At 40.7% G+C, this 15,566-nt stretch overlaps 3 protein-coding genes across 3 annotated transcripts in view; 2 read left to right on the top strand and 1 right to left on the bottom strand.

Moving 5' to 3' along the window:
* clip1b (CAP-GLY domain containing linker protein 1b) overlaps nt 1-15,566 on the bottom strand; it is a 76,720-nt gene that overhangs the window by 32,548 nt on the left and 28,606 nt on the right. The gene's annotated exons all lie outside the window — the stretch shown is intronic.
* On the top strand, nt 2,062-4,550 carry LOC308683967 (piggyBac transposable element-derived protein 4-like). Its single transcript, XM_081354906.1, has 2 exons — nt 2,062-3,604; nt 3,898-4,550. Exons 1-2 carry the CDS (start codon nt 2,081-2,083, stop codon nt 4,423-4,425), a joined length of 2,052 nt encoding a protein of 683 aa, XP_081211032.1. The 5' UTR covers nt 2,062-2,080; the 3' UTR covers nt 4,426-4,550.
* On the top strand, nt 7,545-15,222 carry LOC308683962 (uncharacterized protein). Its single transcript, XM_081354890.1, has 3 exons — nt 7,545-7,839; nt 11,769-13,761; nt 14,519-15,222. Exons 2-3 carry the CDS (start codon nt 11,788-11,790, stop codon nt 15,035-15,037), a joined length of 2,493 nt encoding a protein of 830 aa, XP_081211016.1. The 5' UTR covers nt 7,545-7,839; nt 11,769-11,787; the 3' UTR covers nt 15,038-15,222.

The raw sequence follows: 15,566 nt of genomic DNA, 5'->3' as shown, positions 1-15,566 counted from the left end.
TCAAAGAGTAACTACCCGCAGAGTAACGTTCCGTGTCATTGCGTCATTCGAAGGGAATCGACTCATTGACGACACAGCTTGTCACTTATTGGCTTAGAACAATGGTGACGTTTCAATAGTGTTCAATTGAATACTAGTTCCCAACTATAGTATGCGAAAAACAATACACCAAAAGAGTAGAATGTCCGATACATCGTATTGGAAAAACAGTTGAAAAGTACTCGGATGAACTACTACTTCCACAGAGATTCTGAAGTGCGCATTTGATGGACACTTTACTATCCCATGAGGCCACGGGAGGGTATTTATAAATGCAAGTGAAGCGACACAACTGATGCGGTTAGATCACATCACTGTAACAACATGGTGGATGTAATACGTTTCATTCATACTACCCATTTTCATACTATAGAGCGTACTTTTTTTAACGGTCGCAAAGTAATTTCAAATTCAAATGTAGTACCTACTCAGTACGCCATTTCGGATGGCGTTTGTTGTATTTGTTAGGGGCCGTTCACACAGAATGTTTTTTCCCATAGACTGTAAAAAAATATGGACGTAGTGTCCGTGATGTCATATGTAGGTTTCTGAAGAGCATTTTTGAAACCCAAAGTGGGCGGAGCTGGCCATCGCCATCTTGGCATCGCGCCACTCCCGGATAAATGAAAATGGGCAAAAAGGCGGGATTAGCTGAGGTGACGTGGCAGCTAACAGACGGCAGACAAACGGCTAGTAGTGACAGCAGCGGCAATCCACCTGTCACTCAAGTGGCCACACCCTTAATTATGCATAAATTTAAGGCCTAATATAATTTAAATGGATAAGTTATAAAAAAATTCACTCCCCTCACAGTTGTCATGAAGGGCAAAATTTGCTATATAGACCAAACCACTTTTTGCACCAGGTTGTAAACACATTTTTTTCTGCTGTAAAGTTGGGAATTTTAACATGGGGGGTCAATGGGATTGACTCTCTTTTGCAGACCGTCTCTAGCGGCCAATCGATGAATTGCGGTTTAAGTCACTTTCGTGTTGGTTTCAAGAGAGAGCCAGGAATGTTGCCGATTGGTTTTTCCATTCCACTGCCCTACTTTTCCATTGTTTTTCTATGTAAACATGCACTGGAAGGAAGTGTATGACCATTGTGCTCGCATCTTTTGCAGCGTCTTGCGCATGTCATGGCTTTCTAAAAACGCGCCGCTCAAGTTAAAATAAGTTTAACTTTTAAAAAACGCATCTCTAGACCTTGCACTCTTTTTCGTTCCACTGACCTGCTTCTTTTAACTCTGATTCTATTGATTAATTTGGAATGAGTTAAGATTGTTCAAACTCCAACAGTGAACAGTTCAAATCTAAGCAGACAGACAGACTATGCCTTTGATCTGCTTTAAAGCCCCCATTCTTGCAACATCTTCTGATCGACTGCATGGCCTTAAACCTTTAAACATCATGCTTTTGAAAACTACTTTCTGACTAGGCCTTTTCAAGTCAACTTCAAAAAAATTCTTGACAAACATAATCAAGTTTTTTAATTAATTATGCATGAACACTCCTTGCAATCTAACAGTGACATCTGTAGAAAATATGATTTTAACTAAGAATGTCTGTCATTAAATCTAAATTGTCAGAAAAAATACAGATTTTGTTAAAATTTAATTGTTGATAATAATTACTTGTTCATTAATCATTCTTTATGTAAAAGCAGTAGTATTTTAAAACCATCCATTTTATTGGAATCAACAAAAAAATTTGTAGTCAAGGTTATTTGACTACTTCAGTGATGACATTTCAAAGACTTCAATTGTTTTCAGAGCTGGCAAATAACACATCTCTTATTCTTATCCTTATCCTTATGCCTAAACCCTAAACCCTAAACACACCTTTGCACATCACTAGCTTTGAAGAAAAGTGTCATCTTTTAATTTTAATAGTAAAGACACCAAATTGTTCTTCCAAAGTGTTTTTCAACATGTTTCACTGCTTTAGTATTAGAGCACATTTGATCCTAACAAGTATTACAAATTGAATTATAAATGTCGCTTCCCTTGGACCTTGCTTGCAGTTCATTCTGTAGCTGAATAATGAAGAGACGGTTTAATGTTGTGGAGTCCCTGGTTCGTTTATTTGAATCCAGAGAAGAGGAAAGAGACGCGACCCTACATTCAAGTAATGGAAGCATAGAAGAGGAAAGAGACGCGACCCCACATACAAGTGATGGAAGCATAGAAGAGGAAAGAGACGCGACCCTACATTCAAATGATGGATGCATGGAAGAGGAAAGAGACGCGACCCTACATTCAAATGATGGATCCATGGAAGAGGAAAGATATGCAACCCTACATACAAGTGATGGATGGATAGAAGAGGAAAGATACCTGGAAGTAGAAGCTGAGCCAGAGGAGGAGCTCTTCGATCAAACTTCTGAAACAGAGGACAATACAGAATTCGACCCAGACTACCACTCTACTGATGGAGAAGAGGAAGAGGAAGAGGAAGAGGAATTGGATCCTCCTGAGGCGGATGCTGCTTACCTGTCCAAAAACGGGAACATATTGTGGACTTCAACAACTTCTTCAGAGAAACGAGGGAGAATTCCAACTCATCGTGTCATCAAAATGATCCCTGGACCAACCAGGTTTGCATGTTCCAATGCCAAAGACATAATATCAACATTTGAATTGTTTTTCCCAAATAGCATTAAAAAGATTTTGATTGAAATGTCCAATTTAGAGGGGAAACGTGTTTTTGGTAAAGCCTGGAAAAGCCTGGACTGGACGGACATACAGGCCTATTTCGGTCTGTTGATTCTGGCAGGTGTGTATCGATCCCACCATGAGGCTTTGGGTAGCTTATGGGGCGGTGTTTCGGGGAGGGCAATATTTCGTGCTACCATGTCTTTGCAAACTTTTTCCATCATGTCAAGGATCTTCTGCTTTTATAGAAAGGATGCAGGGTCTGACCGAAAGAGAGGTGACAAGCTGGCACCAATAAGGGACATCTGGGAAAAATGGGTCCAACGTCTGCCGCTCTTGTACAATCCAGGCCAGAGCGTCACTGTGGACGAGTGCTTGGTCCCTTTCAGAGGTCGTTGTCCTTTCAAACAATACATGCCGAGTAAACCGAGCAAGTATGGAATTAAAATCTGGGCGGCTTGCGATGCCAGCTCGAGCTACGCTTGGAACATGCAGATCTACACAGGCAAAGCTGCCGACAGGAAGCCAGAAAAGAACCAGGGAATGCGTGTGGTCTTGGACATGACATCCGGTCTCCAGGGACACACCGTCACATGTGACAACTTTTTCACCTCGTATGCACTCGGCGAGGAGCTGCTCCAAAAAAAAATGACCATGATCGGAACAGTCAGATCAAACAAGCCTGAGCTCCCTCCTGCGCTCCTGTCAGTCAAACACAGAGCCCGATTCTCGTCCATGTTCGCCTTCACCGAGACACACGCTCTTGTGTCCTACTGTCCCAGAAAAAACAAAAATGTGCTTTTGATGAGCACATTACATAGAGATGCCGCAATAAGCAGCCAAGACCACAAGAAGCCGGAAATAATCCTAGACTACAACAAGACCAAAGGTGGAGTTGACACCCTTGACAAGGTATTTTACTTTGCATTATTTATACGTTATTGGCATGAAATGAAAATCAACCCTATCTATTTTCTAAATGCATATTATAGATCTTATTGTGAACAATTCATCTGTGCATATGTTTTCTTGGTCAACATTCTGTTACACCTGGATGTACACAATAGAGTTGAAAAGATCTGTTACTACTTCCATCTTTTTCCACGACTTTTAGGGCAAATGGCATATATGAAGTGACCTGAATTGTCAGCTGATGACTAAAGGTTTTTTTTTTTTTTTTTTTTTGCTTGTCTTTTAACTTCCAGCTAGTTGCCACATACACCTGCCAAAGAAAGACAATGCGTTGGCCAATGGTTATCTTCTTTAACATGTTGGATGTCTCCGCCTACAATTCACTTGTGCTCTGGAACGAAATAGATCCTACGTGGAACAAACAGAAGTGCTTCAAAAGGCGACTCTTTCTGGAAGAGCTAGGTGAAGCTCTGGTGACTCCGTTCATGATAAGACGGCAAGGCATTCCCCGCACGCCAGCCTCTCAGAATATGATAAAGGAAGCACAAGCATTCTTTCAAGTAAATGAAGCCTCCCCCAAAAAGGCTCTGTACCACAATGTGATGGAAGCACGCGCCTGCTCTGTTAAAGTCAAAGAAACCGGCCCCTCGCCAGTCTCAACCCCCTCTAAGAGGAAAAGATGTCAGGTCTGTGAATCAAAGTTGGGCAAAAAAACCAACATGACGTGCAATAAGTGTAACGTACATTTGCAAGTCACACGCTGTTATAACTACTTACTGCCACCCATGCAACAAGAGAAAGAAGGTTTAAACAGGATTTGACACTGCTTATGTGTTGGTTTTTTACTCAAATTCTGTTCTTGATTATTAACCCCTTTTTCTAGAGATTTTTATTAGTTTACTTCATTAGAGTTACTTAATGTTGATGTTTTAAATAAATGATATGACAAAATAGTGTGTACGTCTTTTCATTCATTGTATCACTATTTTGCAACTATTTGTGGCATCACTGCAAAAACTGACACTTCAAAACAAGTGAATATAAACATGATAAACTCAAGAGTAGTAGTTAGGGTTAGGGTTAGTATATCATAAGTATATTTCCAAATTCAAAACTTCAAACTGTCTAGAATAGAAATGGGGTTTGTGAGAACATTTGGTCCCAGAGAACAGGCAACATGCATCAACTGCAGATTAAAACAATTATTTCATTTTATTTGAAAATGAATAGTGTAATTTAAGAGGTAAGTTAAGTCTAAATACCATAGAACTTTAAAAAGAAATAAACTACAGGGTGGGCCATTTATATGGATACACCGTAATAACATGGGAATGGTTGGTGATATTAAAGTCCTGTTTGTGGCACATTAGTATATGTGAGGGGGCAAACTCCTCAAGATGGGTGGTGACCATGGTGGCCATTTAGAAGTCGGCCATCTTGGATACAACTTTTGTTTTTTCAATAGGAAGAGGGCCATGTGACACGTCAAACTTATTGGTAATTTCACAAGAAAAACAATGGTGTGCTTGGTTTCAACGTAACTTTATTCATTCATGAGTTATTTACAAGTTTCTGACCACTTATAAAATGTGTTCAATGTGCTGCCCATTGTGTTGGATTGTCAATGCAACCCTGTTCTCCCACTTTTCACACACTGAATGGCCCCCAAGGTCTCCCGATCTGACCCCCTTAGACTCTTATCTTTGGGGTCATCTGAAGGCAATTGTCTATGGTGTGAAGATACGAGATGTGCAGCACCTGAAACTACGGATACTGGATGCCTGTGCTGGCATTTCTCCTGCGGTGTTGCTAACAGTGTGTGAAGAGTGGGAGAACAGGGTTGCATTGACAATCCAACACAATGGGCAGCACATTGAACACATTTTATAAGTGGTCAGAAACTTGTAAATAACTCATGAACGAATAAAGTTACGTTGAAACCAAGCACACCATTGTTTTTCTTGTGACATTACCAATAAGTTTGATGTGTCACATGGCCCTCTTCCTATTGAAAAAACAAAAGTTGTATCCAAGATGGCCGACTTCTAAATGGCCACCATGGTCACCACCCATCTTGAGGAGTTTGCCCCCTCACATATACTAATGTGCCACAAACAGGACTTTAATATCACCGACCATTCCCATGTTATTACGGTGTATCCATATAAATGGCCCACCCTGTAGTTAAGTGATGTAACGAATGAGACCAAATCAGACACACTTATTTGGTACATGTACCATAAAAACTTTCAAACTTCTCTGGGATCTGCGTCCCATCCTCCAAACAGGACAAGACGGTCTCAGTTACCCTGACAACGATCAGATAAGTTAGTTTTATGACCTGTAGCAATGTGAATAGGGCCTGCTACAAAACCCACAGAAAACTTTAGAACAGGCTCTCCTGCATTCATTTATTGATGAACTGATTAACATGAAATTAACATGCATTCCAGAACATTTTGTGAATGATTTACTTTGGTAAAGGATTGTCTTGTGTTGTGTCTTGTAATACTATTATCTCTTTGATACTAAATATCTATTATGGGACCCACAGCCAATGTAACCCCACGCATACCATGTATGGTTTCTATAAATTGGTAATTTGAAGAGCGAAATGATTGTGTACATGATATGCCGATAGCTGTACAACATATTAGTATTACAAGAATCTATCTTAGTTTCACCTTCAGAAACCAACCCAGTGTGCCATTGCAAATAAGCACGCTTAGTACAAAGGCTCATAAATCCTTGTCACAGAGGAAATTCCTGCCAGAAAGTCCATCCTTCATTGCTCCAGCAAAACCCAGAGAGGTGGAGCCGTTCTCAGGCTTTATTAGAGACAGGCCACAGTGACCGCGCTCTCTTCTCAGCGCTTCTCATCCGACTACAACACGGCTTCTGCTGTTACGGCGGCAGCAGAAGCTGTGTTGTAGTCGGATGAGAAGCGCTGAGAAGAGAGCGCGGTCACTGTGGCCTGTCTCTAATAAAGCCTGAGAGGACTCTCTCTCTCCCCCACAACAGCATCAAGGACAACCTCAGGAGTTCAACATCTTCATTCAATGCAGAAGAAGTCCATCACAACTCCCACCATTTGCTCTGCGTGTCCTCTCCGGCCCAGGGCTGGCAGGCCTCAATCTGCACTTCAGCCATGAGAACAGTGTCAATCAACCCATAGGAAAAAAATATACTATGGAAGTCAATGGGACCCAGAAACTGTCTGGTTGCTGACATTCTTCTAAATATCTTCCTTTCTGTTCAGCAGAAGAAAGAAATTCATACAGGTTTGAAACAACATGAGGGTGAGTATATGATGACAGAATTTTCATTTTAAAGTGAACTATTCCTTTAAGCAAGTGGTGCTCACTGCAGAGTCAAATGACGTCCAGCTCCACCTCTCTGGACTTGCATAGGTCTGATGCATAGACTGTAAAAAAAAAAAAAAAAGGTGGTGTTATCGCCACCACCAGTGTTGCCAAGTGGGCTTCCCTTACATTGTACACTGTTGGGTACAACAGCAGGTTGCTCTTTTATTAGAAATTGGCCTGGTTGTGTTACGAAAACCTGGCAACCCTGATCGCCACATTATAACCTCAGTTTTAGGACACTCCTACTGTATTCTGAACCTGCAACCTGAACCTATGGACCCCGCAACGCATGCAGATATATTCCTCAACAATAATTAAAACATTATCAAGTAGTATTTGCATGCATAGATGCATAAGTGTTTTCATTATTGGTAAGGAAATCCAATATTAATCCCCAATTTATCGTGGGGTGGGGGACATCCATGATGTACTTTATTTGCAAATTTCCTGCTAGATTGCAACATTGTCGTCGGAATTTTCACTAATTTTTTCATTGAACATTCGGGCAGCATCGAAAATAGGCTATTATTCAGATATGATTCCGTTGTGTGCAACATCTGCATGACTGTACATGTGCATCACCAGGGGGGCGCGTGCACTGGGCATGAGGAGTGCTCTACTGCTCCGTTTACTTTGCCGATAATATGGTCATATCTGCGATTTCTGCACCCCTGAACTCAAGGAAGCAGTATTATTGCAGATATTACAGTAATCAGCTCTTTTCCGTCTGAATGTTATATAAGCCGCTGGTGCTAATCTTATGCATCTGTTCCTCACGCAGATTCTGTTTCTGAAATAGCCTACACGGGAATAACAGGAAGGATTCCATAAAGTATTTGTGCGCAATCCAAAACATCTCGTGTAGATAAGGTAAGACGCACACAAAGCTTGATTTGAATTAAAGCCATAAAAGCCTCACCGATGTTTATTGTTTACTAGGCGACTTTTCAAATGTAATCATGCGTTTCATCGTATTGACAGTATTTGACATTATTTTACACACACAAAGGAGAATACATTTGATATTAGGTGCAAAGATATAATGTGAATGGATTGATCTTTTCACGTTCCAGCTGCTGCCATTTTGTTTATGTTTCACCCACATCTACACGGGCAAAGAAATGAATATTTTCAACATCAACTTTTTAATTCAGATTAACTTTACTGTCATGGCTTTAGAATGTTGCCAAAGGAATAAGAAACGTATCATGTAGCCACACACAGCAATAAAAACATGCATTCACAAAATGCAACAAAGTTAATTCAGAGAACAATGATCTAATCAGTTAAAGGCACAACATTTTAAAATTATTTGATTAAAATCCCAAAACCACAAGAACAACGTTATATATTTTGTTGATTTATGTATTTTACATTATCCCAAATGTTTCCAACAATGTTTAAATCCAGAGAAATAAGCTATTTTAAAGGGTAACTAAAGCCTGACTCCACCCCTGGCAATATTTGAAAAATGCTGGGGGTGAGAAGAAGCCCATTTCCACCATTATTGTGTTGGAGAAGCAATCCCGCGTAAAATGCAGGTTGCACACTTGAGCTCTAGGCGGGAATTCACGGTCTTCCAGGCCAAGTGCATGCAACCACTGGCACCTAATTTCCAAGTCTACTGGAAAGTTGTGCAGTCCAGCAGTGCTGTTGCAACCAGCAACACTACACCTACGTACTCTCCTGACCACTGTAATAAATACAGATAAATCTATGCGAACTTGAAGCTATCCTAACTGATGCAATACTATATGCGTGGTGAGCTCGTTCCAAGGGAGGGCGTGGTGAGCAGTGTTGCCAACTATTTTCAAAGGAAAGTAGCTAACCCCTCCCCTAAAAGTCGCTAAATGTCGCTAGATGACGTCATACGTCAATTAGCATATTCATGACATCATCGCGGCGTACTTGCGTTCTGCCTGCCTAATGTTTTTTCTCGTTAAAATCATGCTCACATACTGTATTTTAATATAACATAAATGTAATATAAAATAAAATAATATAATATAATGTAGCCGAATGTCCAATAAAGCTGTTCTCATTTACTATATTTTTTTGTCAGACAATAGAACGAATATTTTTTGTGTAAAATTATCTGAATTGAGAGAGTTAGGGAACTGGGTGAACTAAAGCACTGTGATAGTGAATATTACAAGTGAAAAGCACAATTAATAAAATAAAATGGTCAAACTAAATTCTTTAAATATAAAACAAAAGATAAGTGGTAAGTCCGTGGAAACAACACTGCTCATTCACGTCTGGTATCTGCCGTGCTGCTGCTGCTCTCTCAGCCATTCACTGAACAGGGTAGACGCAGAGAGAGGTGTGTGACGGCAAGGAGAACGCAAACCTCACGCTCGCAGGACTGTGCTGGCAACATTTGGAGGTTACTGAGATTTGTCCAAAAAGTAGCTAGATTTGTCGCTAGTCGCTTTTTTAAAAAAAATGTCGCTAAAGGGGTCTGAAAAGTCGCTAAAAATAGGGACAAAGGCGCTAAGTTGGCAACACTGGTGGTGAGCTGGAACCTGCTTACGTCACGCAGTACCGCAAACATCCAATAGGAAAATTCAACTGCAGTAGCCACCGTTCAACCTGAAGAGGGCAGCACTCAGACGTTTTACACCATATATTGTAGAATTAAAACACTTTATACCCAAATGTCAAAAAAGTTACTCAAATCAATGAACAGCACTAATAAACCCCCATTCTTACAGATCATTAACTAAAAAAAGTTGGTTTAGGGTTGAGTTACCCTTTAAGCAGCGTAACGTTCCGTGTCATTGCGTCATTCGAAGGGAATCGACTCGTTGACGACACAGCTTGTCACTTATTGGCTTAGAACAATGGTGACGTTTCAATAGTGTTCAATTGAATACTAGTTCCCAACTATAGTATGCGAAAAACAATACACCAAAAGAGTAGAATGTCCGATACATCGTATTGGAAAAACAGTTGAAAAGTACTCGGATGAACTACTACTTCCACAGAGATTCTGAAGTGCGCATTTGATGGACACTTTACTATCCCATGAGGCCACGGGAGGGTATTTATAAATGCAAGTGAAGCGACACAACTGATGCGGTTAGATCACATCACTGTAACAACATGGTGGATGTAATACGTTTCATTCATACTACCCATTTTCATACTATAGAGCGTACTTTTTTTAACGGTCGCAAAGTAATTTCAAATTCAAATGTAGTACCTACTCAGTACGCCATTTCGGATGGCGTTTGTTGTATTTGTTAGGGGCCGTTCACACAGAATGTTTTTTCCCATAGACTGTAAAAAAATATGGACGTAGTGTCCGTGATGTCATATGTAGGTTTCTGAAGAGCATTTTTGAAACCCAAAGTGGGCGGAGCTGGCCATCGCCATCTTGGCATCGCGCCACTCCCGGATAAATGAAAATGGGCAAAAAGGCGGGATTAGCTGAGGTGACGTGGCAGCTAACAGACGGCAGACAAACGGCTAGTAGTGACAGCAGCGGCAATCCACCTGTCACTCAAGTGGCCACACCCTTAATTATGCATAAATTTAAGGCCTAATATAATTTAAATGGATAAGTTATAAAAAAATTCACTCCCCTCACAGTTGTCATGAAGGGCAAAATTTGCTATATAGACCAAACCACTTTTTGCACCAGGTTGTAAACACATTTTTTTCTGCTGTAAAGTTGGGAATTTTAACATGGGGGGTCAATGGGATTGACTCTCTTTTGCAGACCGTCTCTAGCGGCCAATCGATGAATTGCGGTTTAAGTCACTTTCGTGTTGGTTTCAAGAGAGAGCCAGGAATGTTGCCGATTGGTTTTTCCATTCCACTGCCCTACTTTTCCATTGTTTTTCTATGTAAACATGCACTGGAAGGAAGTGTATGACCATTGTGCTCGCATCTTTTGCAGCGTCTTGCGCATGTCATGGCTTTCTAAAAACGCGGCGCTCAAGTTAAAATAAGTTTAACTTTTAAAAAAATCTCTAGACCTTGCACTCTTTTTCGTTCCACTGACCTGCTTCTTTTAACTCTGATTCTATTGATTAATTTGGAATGAGTTAAGATTGTTCAAACTCCAACAGTGAACAGTTCAAATCTAAGCAGACAGACAGACTATGCCTTTGATCTGCTTTAAAGCCCCTATTCTTGCAACATCTTCTGATCGACTGCATGGCCTTAAACCTTTAAACATCATGCTTTTGAAAACTACTTTCTGACTAGGCTTTTTCAAGCCAACTTCAAAAAATTTCTTGACAAACTTTATCCAGTTTTTTAATTAATTATGCATGAACACTCCTTGCAATCTAACAGTGACATCTGTATAGAATATGATTTTAACCATATTACAGAATGTCTGTCATTAAATCTAAATTGACAGAAAAAATACAGATTTTGTTAAAATTTAATTGTTGATAATAATTACTTGTTCATTAATCATTCTTTATGTAAAAGCAGTAGTATTTTAAAACCATCCATTTCATTGGAATCAACAAAAAAAATTGTAATCAAGGTTATTTGACTACTTCAGTGATGACATTTCAAAGGGTGTTTTCAGAGCCAGCAAATAACACATCTCTTATCCTTATTATGCCTAAACCCTAAACCCTAAACACACAAACCTTTGCACATCACTAGCTTTGAAGAAAAGTGTCATCTTTTAATTTTAATAGTAAAGACACCAAATTGTTCTTCCAAAGTGTTTTTCAACATGTTTCACTGTTTTAGTATTAGAGCACATTTGTGATGTACTAACAAGTATTACAAATTGAATTATAAATGTCGCTTCCCTTGGACCTTGCTTGCAGTTCATTCTGTAGCTGAATAATGAAGAGACGGTTTAATGTTGTGGAGTCCCTGGTTCGTTTATTTGAATCCATGGAAGAGGAAAGAGACATGAACCTACATACAAGTGATGGAAGCATAGAAGAGGAAAGATATGCAACCCCACATAAAAGTGATGGAAGCATAGAAGAGGAAAGAGACGCGACCCCACATTCAAGTGATGGATGCATGGAAGAGGAGAGATATGCAACCCCACATACAAGTGATGGAAGCATAGAAGAGGAAAGGTATGCAACCCCACATAAAAGTGATGGAAGCATAGAAGAGGAAACAGACGCGACCCTACATTCAAGTGATGGATCCATGGAAGAGGAAAGAGACGCGACCCCACATCCAAGTGATGGATGCATGGAAGAGGAAAGATATGCAACCCCACATAAAAGTGATGGAAGCATGGAAGAGGAAAGATATGCAACCCCACATAAAAGTGATGGAAGCATAGCAGAGGAAAGAGACGCGACCCTACATTCAAGTGATGGAAGCATGGAAGAGGAAAGATATGCAACCCCACATAAAAGTGATGGAAGCATGGAAGAGGAAAGATATGCAACCCCACATAAAAGTGATGGAAGCATAGAAGAGGAAAGAGACGCGACCCTACATTCAAGTGATGGATGCATGGAAGAGGAAAGATATGCAACCCCACATAAAAGTGATGGAAGCATGGAAGAGGAAAGATATGCAACCCTACATACAAGTGATGGATGGATAGAAGAGGAAACATACCTGGAAGGAGAGGCTGAGCCAGAGGAGGAGCTCTTCGATCAAACTTCTGAAACAGAGGACAATACAGAATTCGACCCAGACTATCACTCTACTGATGGAGAAGAGGAAGAGGAAGAGGAAGAAGAAGAGGACCCTCCTGAGGCGGATGCTGCTTACCTGTCCAAAAACGGGAACATATTGTGGACTTCAACAACTCCTTCAGAGAAACGAGGGAGAATACCAACTCATCGTGTCATCAAAATGACCCCTGGACCAACCAGGTTTGCATGTTCCAATGCCAAAGACATAATATCAACATTTGAATTGTTTTTCCCAAATAACATTAAAAAGATTTTGATTGAAATGTCCAATTTAGAGGGGAAACGTGTTTTTGGTAAAGCCTGGAAAAGCCTGGACTGGACGGACATACAGGCCTATTTAGGTTTGTTGATTCTGGCAGGCGTGTATCGATCCCACCATGAGGCTTTGGGTAGCTTATGGGGCGGTGTTTCGGGGAGGGCAATATTTCGTGCTACCATGCCTTTGAAAACTTTTTCCATTATGTCAAGGATCTTCTGCTTTTATGGAAAAGATGCAGGGTCTGACCGAAAGAGAGGTGACAAGCTGGCACCAATAAGGGACATCTGGGAAAAATGGGTCCAACGTCTGCCGCTCTTGTACAATCCAGGCCAGAGCGTCACTGTGGACGAGTGCTTGGTCCCTTTCAGAGGTCGTTGTCCTTTCAAACAATACATGCCGAGTAAACCGAGCAAGTATGGAATTAAAATCTGGGCGGCTTGCGATGCCAGCTCGAGCTACGCTTGGAACATGCAGATCTACACAGGCAAAGCTGCCGACAGGAAGCCAGAAAAGAACCAGGGAATGCGTGTGGTCTTGGACATGACATCCGGTCTCCAGGGACACACCGTCACATGTGACAACTTTTTCACCTCGTATGCCCTCGGCGAGGAGCTGCTCCAAAGAAAAATGACCATGATCGGAACAGTCAGATCAAACAAGCCTGAGCTCCCTCCTGCGCTCCTGTCAGTCAAACACAGAGCCCGATTCTCGTCCATGTTCGCCTTCACCGAGACACACGCTCTTGTGTCCTACTGTCCCAGAAAAAACAAAAATGTGCTTTTGATGAGCACATTACATAGAGATGCCGCAATAAGCAGCCAAGACCACAAGAAGCCGGAAATAATCCTAGACTACAACAAGACCAAAGGTGGAGTTGACACCCTTGACCAGGTATTTTACTTTGCATTATTTATAAGTTATTGGCATGAAATGAAAATAAACCCTATCTATTTTCTAAATGTATATTATAGATCTTATTGTAAACAATTCATCTGTACATATGTTTTCTCTGTCAAAATTCTGTTACACCTGGATGTACATAATAGAGTTGAAAAGATCTGTTACTACTTCCATCTTATCACTAGCCTGACTACGTCAGACTTCCTACTTCCGCTCAATTTCATTTCGCTTCTGTAGTCAGTCTGAGATAGCAGCTTATCTTTCTGTTTCCATCGGCCTTCGGACGGCCGGGCCAATCAACGAACAGAGGGCGGGCTGAGAGCCGTGACGTAGACGCTGATTGTACCGTGGATGCGTTGATTTACTTCACATAATCTGCAAAAGTCGTTCACAGCCATGTTTACTCCGGTATTTCGCTCGATGGTTTTGTTTTCGCATCTTACATGTGTTTACAGTGGAAGTTAGATGCGGCTGAGCATGCGCATAACACATGCCATAATGGCATAACACATGGCTTACGGGTAACCAATGATTTTAAATTTCAGACAAGCGCCCCCTAGCAAGAGAGAAAACACTTCTCTATTATGCCATTCCAGACTCTGTCTACGAAGCAAAGTGAAGTAGCAGAGTTTGGTATTACCAGGCTATCTTATCACGACTTTTAGGGCAAATGGCATATATGAAGTGACCTGAATTGTCAGCTGATGACTAAAGCTTTTGTGTTTTTTGCTTGTCTTTTAACTTCCAGCTAGTTGCCACATACACCTGCCAAAGAAAGACAATGCGTTGGCCAATGGTTATCTTCTTTAACATGTTGGATGTCTCCGCCTACAATTCATTTGTGCTCTGGACCGCAATGGATCCTACGTGGAACAAACAGAAGTGCTTCAAAAGGCGACTCTTTCTGGAAGAGCTAGGTGAAGCTCTGGTGACTCCGTTCATGATAAGACGGCAAGGCATTCCCCGCACGCCAGCCTCTCAGAATATGATAAAGGAAGCACAAGCATTCTTTCAAGTAAATGAAGCCTCCCCCAAAAAGGCTCTGTACCACAATGTGATGGAAGCACGCGCCTGCTCTGTTAAAGTCAAAGAAACCGGCCCCTCGCCAGTCTCAACCCCCTCTAAGAGGAAAAGATGTCAGGTCTGTGAATCAAAGTTGAGCAAAAAAACCAACATGACGTGCAATAGGTGTAACATGTACATTTGCAAGTCACACGCTGTTATAACTACTTACTGCCACCCATGCAACAAGAGAAAGAAGGTTTAAACAGGATTTGTCACTGCTTATGTGTTGTTGTTTTTACTCAGTTTTTATGACAAATTCTTTTCTTGCTATTCTCTTTAGTAATGTTTTTGCTAATCTTCGTATTATTAACCCCTTTTTCTCGAGATTTGTATTAGTTTACTTCATTAGAGTTACTGGATGTTGATGTTTTAAATAAATGATACGACAAAATAGTGTGTACGTCTTATCAGTCATTGTAGCACTATTTTGTAACTATTTGTGGCATCACTGCAAAAACTGACACTTCAAAACAAGTGAATATAAACATGATAAACTCAAGAGTAGTAGTTTCTAAGTATAAGTATATTTCCAAATTCAAAACTTGTGTCTAGAAATGGAGTTTGTGAAAACATTTGGCCCCAGAGAACAGGCAACATGCATCAACTGCAGATCAAAACAATTATTTCATTTTGAGTGAGTAATTTAAGAGGTAAGTTAAGTCTAAATACCATAGAACTTTCAAAAGAAATGAACTATTTAAGTGATATTACTTAAAATTTTACTTAGGAAA

Source organism: Scardinius erythrophthalmus, assembly GCF_964197995.2.
Source record: "Scardinius erythrophthalmus genome assembly, chromosome: 23".
In the NCBI taxonomy this organism is placed as follows: domain Eukaryota; kingdom Metazoa; phylum Chordata; class Actinopteri; order Cypriniformes; family Leuciscidae; genus Scardinius; species Scardinius erythrophthalmus.
This window is presented reverse-complemented; position numbering and strand designations above follow the sequence as displayed.